This window comes from Balaenoptera borealis (genome assembly GCF_965194805.1).
Source record: "Balaenoptera borealis genome assembly, chromosome: X".
In the NCBI taxonomy this organism is placed as follows: Eukaryota; Metazoa; Chordata; class Mammalia; order Artiodactyla; family Balaenopteridae; genus Balaenoptera; species Balaenoptera borealis.
Window position 1 is genome coordinate 100,640,448 of NC_138881.1, and position 13,807 is coordinate 100,654,254.

General features: G+C 46.3%; 1 protein-coding gene across 1 annotated transcript in view; it reads left to right on the forward strand.

Moving 5' to 3' along the window:
- Positions 1–4,350, forward strand: part of LOC309620714 (uncharacterized protein) — a 42,702-nt gene extending 38,352 nt beyond the window's left edge. Inside the window, exon 5 of the mRNA XM_082377580.1 lies at positions 910–4,350. Coding sequence (XP_082233706.1) covers positions 910–997 — 88 coding nt within the window. The 3' untranslated portion in view covers positions 998–4,350. The remainder of the gene's footprint in view (positions 1–909) is intronic.
- The last annotated feature ends 9,457 nt before the right edge of the window (positions 4,351–13,807 follow it).

Genomic DNA, 13,807 nt, shown 5'->3' on the forward strand with positions numbered 1-13,807 from the left:
GTTGCATTGTTTGCAAATATTTCCTCCCAGTTCGTAAGCCTATGGACTTTTCATTTTCTTTATGGTTTCCTTTGCTGTGCAAAAGCTTATAACTTTGCTTTCATTCTTTTTTTATTCGTAGTAATGGCCTTTTCTTTTTGCTTAGAGAAGTTCCTTTAACATTTCTTGTAAAGCAGGTTTTGTGGTGTTGAACTCTTTTAGCTTTTGCTGTCTCTAAAAGTCTTCATCTGTCCTTCAAATCTGAATGATAGCCTTGCCAGGTAGAGTATTCTTGGTTGTAGACTTTTTTCCTTTGAGCACGTTAAATATATTGTGTCACTTCCTCTGGTCACCAGAGCTATATGCTCCAGGGGTGCCCTCTATATGGGCTGCATGGGCCCTTCTATTGTAATGGGCTGACTACTGTGGATGTGCTGGTAGGCGGGGCTGGAACCCTGGTCTGTTGGTTGCCAGGCACTGCCCAGTGCAGAGGCTGCTGGCTCACTGGTGGGCGGGTCTGGTTCTTGGGCGGCTGGGGACTCAGGAGCCCCTATGGCAACTGACTTGTTGGTGGGTGATTCTGTGTCCCTGCCTGGCTAGCTGCTTGGCCTGGGGCGTCCCGGGAATGGCGTCAACAGACTGGTGGGCAGGGCGGGTCCCAGTACTGGTAAGCTAGAGGAAGGATTCCAAAATGGTGCTTGCCAGCAGCAGAGTCCTCATGGTAGAACGAGCGCCCTAAAATGGCTGCTGCCAGTGTCTATGTCCCCAGGGTGAGCTCCAGTTGCCTCCTGGCTCTCTGGGAGGCTTTCCAAGATCAGCAGGTAGGTCTGATCCAGGCTCCTTTCAAATTACTGCTTCTGCCCTGGGTCCTGGAGCATGTGAGATTTTGTGTGCACCCTTTAAGAGTGGAATCTCTATTATTTCCCACAGCCCTCTGGCCCTCCTGAAAGTAAGCCCCACTGGGTTTCAAAGCCAAACGTTCTGGGGGCGTTCTTCCCAGTGCAGGACCCCAAGCTAGGAAATCTAATGTGCTTGGACCCCTTGCTTCTTGGGGAGAACCTCTGCAATTGTAATTATCCTCCTGTTTATGGGTCGCCAACCTGAGGGTGTGGGTCTTGACTATACCACATGTCGGCCCTTCCTGTCCCATCTCGTTGTGTTTCCTTCTTTATATCTGTAGTTGTGGAAGATCTTTTCTGCTAGTCTTCAGGTCATTCTCATCAATAGTTTCTCTGTAAATAGTTGTAATTTTGGTGTACCCATGGGAGGAGGTAAGCTCAGGGTTTTCCTATGCCACCATCTTGGCTACTCTCTGAATAAACATTTTAACATAGCATGAAATGTGCATTGTATATTTCATTTCATGCATAATGTCAAATGCTGAATATTTGCAATATTTTTCCCCTCAGAAAGGAGCTTGCAAGATGCCTGGGAGTGACTGAAGCCAGAGCACGGGTCAGTAAACCTGAAAAAAGCAACTTGGCAGGGCAGCCAATCTAAAACCTGCTTTAGGAATTGGATACCTTGTCCTAGACATTCTCAAGTTGGTGTGTTTTTGTACCCTTGTCTATGTTTTGGAAATAAGGTTTGAACTTCTGGGGCTTTGGGGCCAGAATATATGTATCTTCAGTAAAGTTAAACTCCTTCCAAAACTGGTGTCCTTTAGGGGGCAATCCTCTGTGGAATCATGTTGGGGCTGATTCTGACTTGGGAATTATTCAAATTAATGCACCAAATAGCTGGGTTAGGAGAGGGTTCAAGTATACTAAATTATTTTAAAAATTTAAAGCCAGGCATAAGCTCTTTGTATAAGGAGTGAATTTCCAAGTATTCAGGCAATTGGGTAAGGGAATAGTTCACCTCGGAACACAGCATATGAGCAGTTAACATATGTTTAGTTTAGATGAGACTGATGGGAAGGGGAAAAGCTTAAAATTCCAAGTGCCTGGTCCTCTTGCTGTTGTTTTTATGTGTTTGGTAGAGCAGTGTAGAGAGTTTCAGCCGTAAATTTTAATTTTCTGAAATTTTTTGATGTGCAGTCTGAAAACATTGCTAACATAGTAGGTTGTGCATTATGATGGAGACGGGGGAAAGGTTTGCAATCTTTAGGAATTTGTCTAAATATATAAAACAATAAAACAAACAAAAAGAACAAATTTGAATAAATTTCCACTGACCTCAAAAGGTGGACGGGTTTGAGAATAATTGGATACTATCGATATATGTCTTGGAGATACTGCGTAAATTCAACATTATGAAACTACCAAATGTATCAGTGAATATTATTTTGAGCAATTTCTAATGTCTAAGAATTTTTTTCTTCCCTTTTCATACTATTATGAGGGATTGGTTTTGAAGAAGTCGGTTGTGATGGTCAATGGTTGGCTCTCAGCTAGTCGCTTACCTGTGTTAATTTGAAATACTTGCTCATTCACTCAGGTAGTGGTTACTAGTTGGTAGCTCATGGCACAGAAGCTGATTATTTGTCCATAGAACACAGTAAGTTGTATCAAAGGAATATATATATATATATATTTTAATATATTTATTTATTTATTTTTGGCTACGTTGGGTCTTCGTTGCTGTGCGTGGGCTCTTCTCTAGTTGCGGAGAGCCGGGGTTACTCTTCGTTGTGGTGCGCGGGCTTGTCAGTGCAGTGGCTTCGCTTGTTGTGGAAAAGGAATATTTTTCTAAAAAACAAGATTGATAAAGAAAGGAAGAAAGAAGGAAGGAAGGAAAGAAGAATCAGGATGGGTTCACTAGCTTTGCTGCAGAGAGCGTGTGTGAGGGCAGTGATGGACACGGACTGCAGAGCTGGTGGTGGGGTCTGGAAAGCAGTGCTGGCAGCCTAAGGCCACGGGCTGGGCTCACAGTCAGGTCTGGCCAGGGCTTGGGAGGCCCAGGCCTCTGCTTTCTCAAGCAGGCAAAGCAAGCTCAGAGGAAAAGAAAAACTGACGTTTTCGCGGCTTGCTTCTCCTGGGTTTACGTAGTAGTCTCTTAATGGAGTTCTGAAGGGAAAAAGAGCAGCAAGAAACAAATGAAGAAAAAGGGAGAATGTTTTCATCTATTTCCAAACTCTACAGCATGAATGTCCCAAAGAAACATTTAATGGACACCCTCCCTTGTTTTGCAAAGACAGTACGAGTTGTTTTATGAAACCAGTATTGGAAGTATGGAAGTAGTGTCAGCCTGAACCTCAGATAGCCAGCTTTGCATATTGCTTATATTTATGCAGATTTGACCATTGGTACACTCGAACCCCCCAAAATGAGCTCTATTACACTGGCTTTTTTTGACCACATATTCATGCAGCAGAAGGACCCAAATACTAAGATGGGAGAGGGAAAATGGGGCGACAGAGAACGGAGGCCCTTGGTCTCATGTAAAATTTGCCAAGTGGAAACTTCCAAAAATACTAAATGTGACATAATTCCATGAACTGATTTGCTGAGGGAGCAGTGGAGTCCACAGGACAGGCTTTACTTTCAGTTGTTAATAGTTGGCAGATATTTAGGGGGGAGCCATTTTGTGACCCCTCACTCACGTGGTTGTCGGCTGTCTTCCTAAAATGCAGGTTGCACCCTCTTGCCTTAAGCATAAGGAACAGGATGGGGATCTCCTGGTTGATTAGCAGCTCCTAGAGGGCGCAACCGTGCTGGGCACCAGAGGCTCTGGTCCAAGGTCCTGCAACTGTAGCCAGAGCAGAGTGAGCTGACCTGGTCCTGAGCCCAGGAAGGTTTGGAGGGTGGGGCAGGGTGGAGAGTGCAGAATTGACAGTGGTGACAATGGTATGCCTCTTTCCCCCCAAACTCTTGTCTGGGCAAAGATTTTAAGAGCTTTAGTAAATTTGGGCCGAGTTAGTCTAAACATTCATTACCCCTATAGTCGGATATTAAGGCAGTGTCCAGGGCTTTAGCTCTGCCGGTGTCCAGCAAGACAAGCCACAAAGTCCCTGGGCCCCCCATGACCAAACCTCCCTCACAATACCATCTCCATCTTTTTAACCATCCCAAGGTTCCAGAGGATGAATGACCCTTTTGAGTCATCCTTGAGGAAAGCTTTTGTTTAAAGATCCAACCCACTCCTATTGATTATTTACTGTAACCAAAGATGGGTTTTTCAAAATGGGGACCATTCCCCTCAGTATGATTTTAAAAGGCACCCACTTTTTCCTATGCTCAACTTCCCCCATAACTAAGGTGACACCTGCCCAATGAGTAGGGATTAGTGGCAGCTGGAGCTGATGGTCAGTTGTCAGGACGCAGACCTACCAGGCATAGTAATAGCAGCAGGGACAGAGTGCAGTTGGTCAGCTCCACCTGCATCTAAGAGTGGGGGAAATAATAGTAAAGGTGGGAGGGGAGAGACAAAGCCATATGCCAATCCAGAGCCTGGCACATAGTCGGTGCTCGCTCTTGGGGGGGAGGGGGGCTGAAGGGAGCGCCCTCAGCTACATATCCTAAGATATTTTAGCAAGAAGGAAACAGCTTCTCCTGATGCAGTTTAAAATCTTCAAGGCACCGAGAGCTCCCTGCTGCGATTTTTCACGTCTGACATGAAATGCTCAATATACTAATCAATCCCTTTTTCTCTCTGCTTGAAGGGTTGGTTTAAGAATAGAAGGGTAACGTGGCGGAGAAATCAGAGGGCACTAATGTTCAGAAACGTGCCCCCCGGGCCCCCGGCCCCCCCTGTTGCCGTCTGTTTGTGTGAACCCTGCTTGGCCATCCTGCTTCAGGAGCTGAATTGGATCTGCGTTCTTCTGGAGCCACTGTTGCTGGGGCTGCCTATGCCGCCCATGCCACCCATGCCGCCCATGCCGCCCATGCCGCCCGTGCCACCCATGCCGCCCATTCCACCCATGCCGCCCAGGCCACCCATGCCGCCCGTGCCACCCATGCCGCCCGTGCCACCCATGCCGCCCAGGCCACCCATGCCGCCCGTGCCACCCATGCCGCCCGTGCCACCCATGCCGCCCAGGCCACCCATGCCACCCGTGCCGCCCGTGCCACCCATGCCGCCCAGGCCACCCATGCCACCCGTGCCACCCATGCCGCCCGTGCCGCCCATGCCGCCCTTTCCTCCTATGCTGTTGCCTCCTCCGCCCTGGCTTCTTCCACCCTTGCTTCCCTGTAGGTGCCCTCATGCATCATGGCCTGGTCCCTTATCATCGGTGGTCCTTCGGTAGCCCCCATTTCGTCTTGAATGGTGTCTGTGACAGGTTTTTTCAAAGTGCCTTTGAGCCAGATTCAAATTCTGCCTACCTCGCCACCAAGAGCAGTTCCCCAAATGCCTGCCAAGTGTATTAAATAGAAGTAGAGTCATTGACCCACTGTTTCAGGCCATGTTTTTGTACTTTCAATAAAGTTGTGAATTCTCTGCATATTTGTTCTCTGTGTCACATGGGATTAGTAAATTTGATGGAAGTTGCTAAGCCAGCACCATTCAGACCGAATGCCCAGGAGGCCTCCTTTCATGCAGTAACAGCCCTGAGTCACCATCATAGGCCATGCACATCTCAGAAGTTTCCCAGGTGCCCATGAGGGGTTTACACAGACCCACCTGTTCTCTTCCACCCTCTCCCCCAGCACCCATGCTCCCCGCACCCTGCCCCATTGGGACCACCTAGATGTGCAAGACGGGTGGTGTGGAGTCTCGAATGGGAGAACAGTGTGTTTCAAAGCAGGCCTGAGGCCCATTCATGGTGACCAGCTCAGGTACAAGGAGGACTCCAAGGGACACTTCTGCAGTGACTACTCAGAGGGCTTTATGGAGGAGAGGGAGCAGGGCATCATCTGGTTCTCTCCCAGTTCTGTTCACCGCCTTCCCTGTTGTGGAGGGCACATGGGGATAGAAACCACGCTAGCGGAGGGGGAGGGGCCTACCTCTGCGAAGGTAACGCAAGAGGAGACTGTCTAGGCCCGCGTGCGGCTCTTCTCACCCCCTCTCCCCCACCCCCAGACGCAGAAAGCATAGCATAGCTCCTTCCCCAGCTCAGAGCTGACGGATGATGTGGCCTTCAAGTGTATTTTGTCACCTTCAACATCCTTGGGAGAACCCTGGTTCCAGCTAATTCAACACTGAAAGGGAGCCTCTTGGTTGAGTGTTGCCTGAAGCCAGGAGGTGGTGGTCCCTGAGCACTGATCCAGGATAATCACTTTATTTAAAAGAAGCAGGTAGGGCTTCCCTGGTGGCGCAGTGGTTAAGAGTCTGCCTGCCAATGCAGGGGACAAGTGTTCGATCCCTGGTCTGGGAAGATCCCACGTGCCCCAGAGCAACTAGGCCCACGTCCCAGAACTACTGAGCCCGCATGCCACAACTACTGAAGTCCGCGCACCTAGAGCCCATGGTCCGCAACAGGAGCAGCCACTGCAATGAGAAGTGCCGCCAAGTGGAGAGAGCCCGCACACAGCAACAAAGACCCAACACAGCCAAAAATAAATAAATAAATTTATTTAATAAATAAAAGCAGCAGATAGACCTTACCTTTGTTCATGATGCCTTCTTCAAATGGAACTTCCAGGTAGAAAACACACACACACACACACACACACACACACACACACACAGGAAAGGCTATGTGAGGACACAGGAAGAGGCCCTCAGCCAAGTTCACGTTGTTTTAGCTGAGGGGAGGGGTGGAGGAGAGGGTGATTTGCTGGGAGAAGAACAGAGTCTTCCTGGGTTGCCTATCCCAGACTGGGGAGAGACTGAAGAATGGCAGGGGGACATGTCTGGAGGCACAGAACGTTGTAGAACTGGCTCTCCACAGCCCTTGCCCATGCCTACTAGCCCAAAGAAAACTACAGCAAACTCTGTATTTAAAAATAACATTGTCATGATGGTATCATGGTTGTATGTATATGTCCAAACTTGTCAAAATGTATACATTAAATATGTGCATTTTTGTATATTAAGTATACCTTAATGAAGCTGAAATAAATACATAAAAAAACAACAAAAAAGTTTTTGGTAAGTTGGTAAATTTGGTAAGCTCTGGCAAATTAGTCATACAGTAACTTGATCCTTCAAAGAATGGCCCACTTGTTCACTTGGTCATTCTGTGTCTTGACTTTTGGTAAAATGGCTCTTGATGAATTGACTTGGAGCCAAATACAAGACTTCTAACACCAAGCCAATGAAGCAGGGTCATTATCCATGGAAAGATCCTATTTAGAACTCCCTCATGGAGACCTGTGCTCCAACATGAGAAGGAAAATTCTGGGATTTTATCCTCACATATTGGTAGGACAAATCATTCTTTATCCTCCCTCCCACTGGCCTTTCCTAGTCCCTCTTCTCCCTTTACCTTCCTAATGAGAGGCCAGATGGGTAGAATGGGTGTGAAGGGTCAGGGGTGTGGTCAGGTTTGGGGTCTGGGTGATGAATGGGGAGAACCACTGCAGATGATTTTTGCAGAGCCCTCCCACCCTTACTAACCCTCGATACCTGAGCAACCACCCAACCTGGGAGCAGCTGCTGCAGAAGTCTCAGAACAAGTTTTGAAGCACCTGTTCCCCAGGGTTTTCAGAAGGAAAGCTTGAGTGCTGCTATGGCAACAACAATTTCAACCAATGGGAAGTAAAGCCCAAACATTTCTGCCTGCTTCAGTTCAGTCAAGGAGGGGGAAATTGGAGGGTACAGTCAGTCACAGAAACTATCTGACCTCAGTAACAGGACTAGTCTGTAGTATCCATATTCAGTTTCTTCCCAGCAAAACATGAGTTTGCAAGGCTGTGCCAGAAGGAATAACAATGATAAACATCGCAGCTGGTATGTATTGGGGGGGTCCTTATTATGTGCCAGTCACTGGGTTAGGCCTCAGTATATATTAAGTCATTTACTCCTCACAACAGATATTAGTATTTTCATATTAAATTTCAAAAAACAGAGACACAGAGCATTTAATTTGCCCAAGATGCAAACCCCAAGCTGTCTGTGCTTTTACTTGGTTATTCCTAAATTCTGAGATCAGGGCTTCCGTTGTATGCTTGATGGTTTCTTCTAAAGATAGCTTTTGTGTGAGGGGCCTTCAAGATGGCGGAGGAGTAAGATGTGGAGATCACCTTCCTCCCCACAAATACATCAGAGATACATCTACATGTGGAACAACTTCTACAGAACACCTACTGAACACTGGCAGAAGACCTCAGAGTTCCCAAAAGACGCCCTCAGGCGACCTACACTCAGAGGCGGGTCCAAATCCAAAGCTGAACCCCAGGAGCTGTGCGAACAAAGAAGAGAAAGGGAAATCTCTCCCAGCGGCTGCAAGAGCAGCGGATTAAATCTCCACAGTCAACTCGATGTACCCCGCATCTCTGAATAGGCAACGAATCATCCCAAAATTACACCATTGTAAAGCAATTATACTCCAATAAAGATGTTAAAAAAATAAATAAAGACAGCTTTTGTGAAACACAGATGAGAGAGAGTATACTATAATGGTCATTGGCAGAGTCCGGAGTAATTTACAAAATATTTCTCGTTTTCAGTTTCCTTTTCTACAAAATGGGGATAAAAATAATGCCAACTGAATATGATTTTTTTAAAATGTACTATCTTAACCATTTTTTAAAAATTATTTATTTATTTATTTATTTATGGCTGTGTTGGGTCTTCGTTTCTGTGCGAGGGCTTTCTCTAGTTGTGGCAAGCGGGGGCCACTCTTCATCGCGGTGCGCGGGCCTCTCACTATCGCGGCCTCTCTTGTTGCGGAGCACGGGCTCCAGATGCTCAGGCTCAGCAACTGTGGCTCACGGGCCCAGTTGCTCCGCGGCATGTGGGATCTTCCCAGACCAGGGCTCGAACCCGTGTCCCCTGCATTGGCAGGCAGATTCTCAACCACTGCGCCACCAGGGAAGCCCTGAATATGATTTTTGTGAGGATTTATCAGTTCATTGAAAGATTGAGAATAATACCTGGTACACGGTAAACTTTCTCTATAAGGATTGGATATTATGCCTGTTATTAGTAGTAGTAGGAGTATGAATGGTGTTCTTTTAAATGGTCTTAATTGGTAAAATTAAAAGATAATGACCTATGTCAGAACCCAGTTTTATTTTACTAATATTATTAGTTTATGAAATCTCCAAGGCTGGGATCCCCTGCCCTTAACCAGTGTGCTTTGTATACGGAGTGGTTGGTTTCTCATGTAAGACAATCCGTCTCAATCCCAACAAAGAAAGGAAAGTGCTTTGCTAAGTGTCATCTCTGAGCTCACTGCCTGGAAGACACCGTACAAACCCAGGACCCACACAGACATTGTGCTGCTGAGATGGCATGGAGTGGTAGAGGCATGCAGGTTGGGAGGAGGAAGTGTAGAGGGCATTGTGGCTTAATAGGAAGAAGACAAACTTCGGGCTCAGAGGGATTCAAATCATAGCTCTGCCACGTACTGGCTTTGTGACTTTCGACGGACTGTTTCAGCTTTCTGAGCCTCATCCATACAGTGGGATCTTAATAATAGTTCATAGGGCTGAAAAGAAGATGAAATGAAGAGATTCATGTAGAGCACTCAGAACAATGCCTGGCAAGCTGTAGGTGTTCAATAAACATTAGCTACCATGATGATGATTAAATAAGACACTAACAACAACAGATGGAACAAAACAGTAGAGGAATCAGAAAGAGCCCACTGCTTCCCTGAAGCTGGGAGAGTTTTCTCAGTACTACAGGGACAGATGTGCCTTGAGCTCTCACTCATTAGGGTCAATGCCCAGCAGCCAAGGAAGAAGAAGGATTTTTATGGACACTCATTGATGAGCACACAAGCTGCAGAGCTACGAATACTGCTGCTGCTGCAGACTGGCCTCAGTTCTGCCCACTTGTCTGAATCCCACAAAGCCCATCAGACCAACTGCTATGAACCTTCTAGTGCCACAGCAGGCCCCAAACCATAGCTCTGCCCTCTTCCTGGGCACAGGAAAAAAAAAAATTTACTGCAAAAATAGCAAAAATTGACCAACGAAAAGAATAATGTAAAAATGGTGTTCAGGCGCCCTCTTCTGGACAATCTGGGCAAGGGCTTTCCCAAAGACATCCCTGGGTCTGGTCACTCAATAATGGGGCCTCAAGGGAGATTGATGGGCTCCCCATTTAGGAACTCGGGGCCAGGTACCAGATTACCTGGAGAGGCTGCATGGTGATGGTCCTTTGCCTTTCTTGGTGAGTCTGAAGATGAATGAGAGAGCCCCACTGTCTTAGCTTGGGACACAATTATTGGCCTGTTATTGGGCCTTGGTGGATATTGAGCACATGATTCATGGCTGTGAAGTAATCTTAAGACCATAAATTCCAATCATGTCATGGATACAAGAAGATGTCTCAAGTCACCTGGTGGAGGTGGCTCAGGAATCTTCTATATAAATGGTACATATAGGAATGAGCAAAACTCGGCCCAGATGGGGTCTCACAACTCCCTGAAAAGTTCTCAGGAGTGTCCCTTTGGCTCTCTGGCATACTGCCCAAAGAGCCAGTGCCTCCACTGGCCCTATGAGGGTCCAGGTACAAAGACCTCCCTGGACCATAAATGGGCCTGATCAGCACACCTGACGGCTCCTCCCAGTTAACTACTAACGAGCAGGAATAGGGCGCAGCTGCCATCCAACCTGAGAACGACCTTTCCCTTACCGAGCATGGTAAGGGATTCTCGGCACAATGGGCAGAGCTTCACGCAGTGTGGATGTCTGTCCAGGTCGCTTCAACAAAGAAGGCTTGCTGTATCCTCACTGACTCATGGATGTGGCTAATGGCCTTGCCATTTGGTCAGGCTTCTGGCAAGACTCAGACTGGCATACAGAACAAGCCTCCCTGTGGAAACAATCTGTGTTCCTCTTTAGGTAAGGTGTTTTTATTCTCTGACTTTTTTTCAAGATTTTCTCTTTGTGTTTGGTTTTCTGCAATTTGAATATGATATGCCTAGGTGGGTTTTGGGGGATTTTTGGCACTTATCCTGCTTGGTGTTCTCTGAACTTCCTAGATGTGCGGTTTGATTTCTATCATTAATCTTACAAAAATCCCAGCCATTATTACTTCAAATATTTCATCTGTTTCTTTTCTTTCTTCTGCTTTTGGTAGTCCCATTATACATATGTTATACTTTTTGGAATTGTCCCACAATGAATGGAGATATTCTATTCCATTTTTTATTTTTTTCTCTTTACATTTAAGTTTGGGAAGTTTCTACTGATATATATTCAAACTCTCTGATTCTAATCCCAGCCCTTTCCAATCATCTGATGGGTCCATCAAATGTATTCTTTATTTCTTTACAGTGTTTTTTATTCTAGCGTTTCCTTTATATTCTAAGGGTTGCTATCTCTCTTTTACATTATCCATCTGTTCTTGCATGTTGTCCACCTTTTCCACTAGAGCCCTTAGCATATTAATCATATTTATTTTTAATTCTCAGTCTGATAATTTCATAATCTCTGCTATACCTGAATCTGGTTCTGACACTTGCTTTGTCTCTTCAGACTCTTTCCTTTTATCATGCCATGTAATTTTTTTGTTGAAAGCCAATCATGAATTGTCAGGTATTAAGACATAGACAGGCCTTTGTATGACATCTTACTTTTATTTGGCCAGGAGATATGCTGTGTTTACTGTTTTCTGTATCTGTAGTATCAGAGGATTCAGTTTCCACAAGCGTCTTTGGTTTTGTCTGCTGGCATCTTTCGTTTCCCCTAGAAACCCCATTGAGTCTGAGCCTTCAGTTCTTTCCAGCTGTGACCCACTGTCACAGCTGAAAGAGTAAGGAGCCCTTACTGATGTTTCGTCAGGTCTGTGTTGAGGAGACACGTTCTGTAATCCTATGATTTGGTCTCGGTCGTTTAGTGTGCCTGTCCCCCGGGCTGTGACCTTCACAAGTACTTCTCAGGTTTTTTCTTCGCTTATGTGAAGGCGGATGGCCAGAGGGTCTGAAGTTTAGTAATTTCCCTTACCCCAAGTCCAAGAAGGCTCTGGTGAAGTCTTCTCCCTTGCTGGGTAGGCCATTGTATGGAAAATGCTCTTGGCTTATTTCAAAATGGTTACTTCTCCCCTCTCCCTGGCCAAACAGCAGGCAATTTTTCTCTGATCTTTACCAAGAAAACCTGTTGAGGATCTGAAGGGTAAACACCATGATTGTCGGGGGCAGGGGGGTTGCTTAGATTAGGCCCCCAGGAGTTTTTAATTCTCAAGTTAGTCCACACTCAGTCACCAGCAATTCATTGAAGCTACCATTTAAGTCCCAGTTTTACAGATTCCAGCAGTTTCTGCCTCAGGTGTGCTGATCTGTGTTCACTATAATCTGTAATCTCTAGCATCACCTGTTTCTCCAGTTTGGTGGTTACAATTTGTCCCATGACCTCAATTCTCTGATGTAGCCAAGAATAGTCATTGATTTTTTTTAAATTTTTTTTTTAAATTCAGTTCTTTAGTTTTTTTAATTTATTTATTTATGGCTGTGTTGGGTGGGTCTTCGTTTCTGTGCGAGGGCTTTCTCTAGTTGTGGCAAGCGGGGGCCACTCTTCATCGCGGTGCGCAGGCCTCTCACTATCGCGGCCTCTCTTGTTGCGGAGCACAGGCTCCAGACGCGCAGGCTCAGCAGTTGTGGCTCACGGGCCCAGTTGCTCCGCGGCATGTGGGATCCTCCCAGACCAGGGCTCGAACCCGTGTCCCCTGCATTGGCAGGCAGATTCTCAACCACTGCGCCACCAGGGAAGCCCCTTTTTTAATTTTTGAATTTCATTTTATTTATTTTTTTACACAGCAGGTTCTTATTAGTTATCCATTTTATACACATCAGTGTATACATGTCAATCCCAGTCTCCCAGTTCATTACACCACCCCCCCGCCACCCCCCGCACTTTCCCCCCTTGGCATCCATACGTTTGTTCTCTACATCTGTGTCTCAATTTCTGCCCTGCAAACCGGTTCATCTGTACCATTTTTCTAGGTTCCACATATATGCGTTAATATACGATATTTGTTTTTCTCTTTCTGACTTACTTCACTCTGTATGACAGTCTCTAGATCCATCCACGTCTCTACAAGGAGGACTTCCCAGAACTTCTGCTGCCAGTGTCCTTGTCCTCATGGTGAGACACAGCCACCCCCCGCCTCTGCAGGAGACCCTCCAACACTAGAAGGTAGGTCTGGTTCAGTCTCCTATGGGGTCACTGCTCCTTCCCCCTGGGTCCTGATGCACACACTACTTTGTGTGTGTCCTCCAAGAGTGGAGTCCCTGTTTCCCCCAGTTCAGTCAGAGTCCTGCAATCAAATCCCACTAGCCTTTAAAGTCTGATTCTCTAGGAATTCCTCCTCCCGTTGCCAGACCCCCAGGTTGGGAAGCCTGACGTGACGTGGGGCTCAGAACCTTCACTCCAGTGGGTGGACTTCTGTCGTGTAAGTGTTCTCCGGTTTGTGAGTCACCCACCCAGCGGTTATGGGATTGGATTTTATTGTGATTGCGCCCCTCCTACCGTCTCATTGTGGCTTCTCCTTTGTCTTTGGATGTGGGGTGTCCTTTTTGGTGAGTTCCAGTGTCCTCCTGTCGATGACTGTTCAGCAGTTAGCCGTGACCCCGGTGCTCTCGCAAGAGGGAGTGAGAGCACGTCCTTCTACTCTGCCATCTTGAACCAATCTCTAGTCACTGATTTTTAATCTGTTCATATTTTTTCTTGTGAGGGTGGGAATAAGTTGCAAGCTCTTTACTTATTGGAGTGGAATCTTTCCTTTAGATTTTAGACATTGTTTTCTTTAGCTCTTTGGACATATTAAAATATCTGATAAAAGTCCATGAAAAGGCATGGAAGAACCTTAAATGCATTATTACTAAGTGAACAAA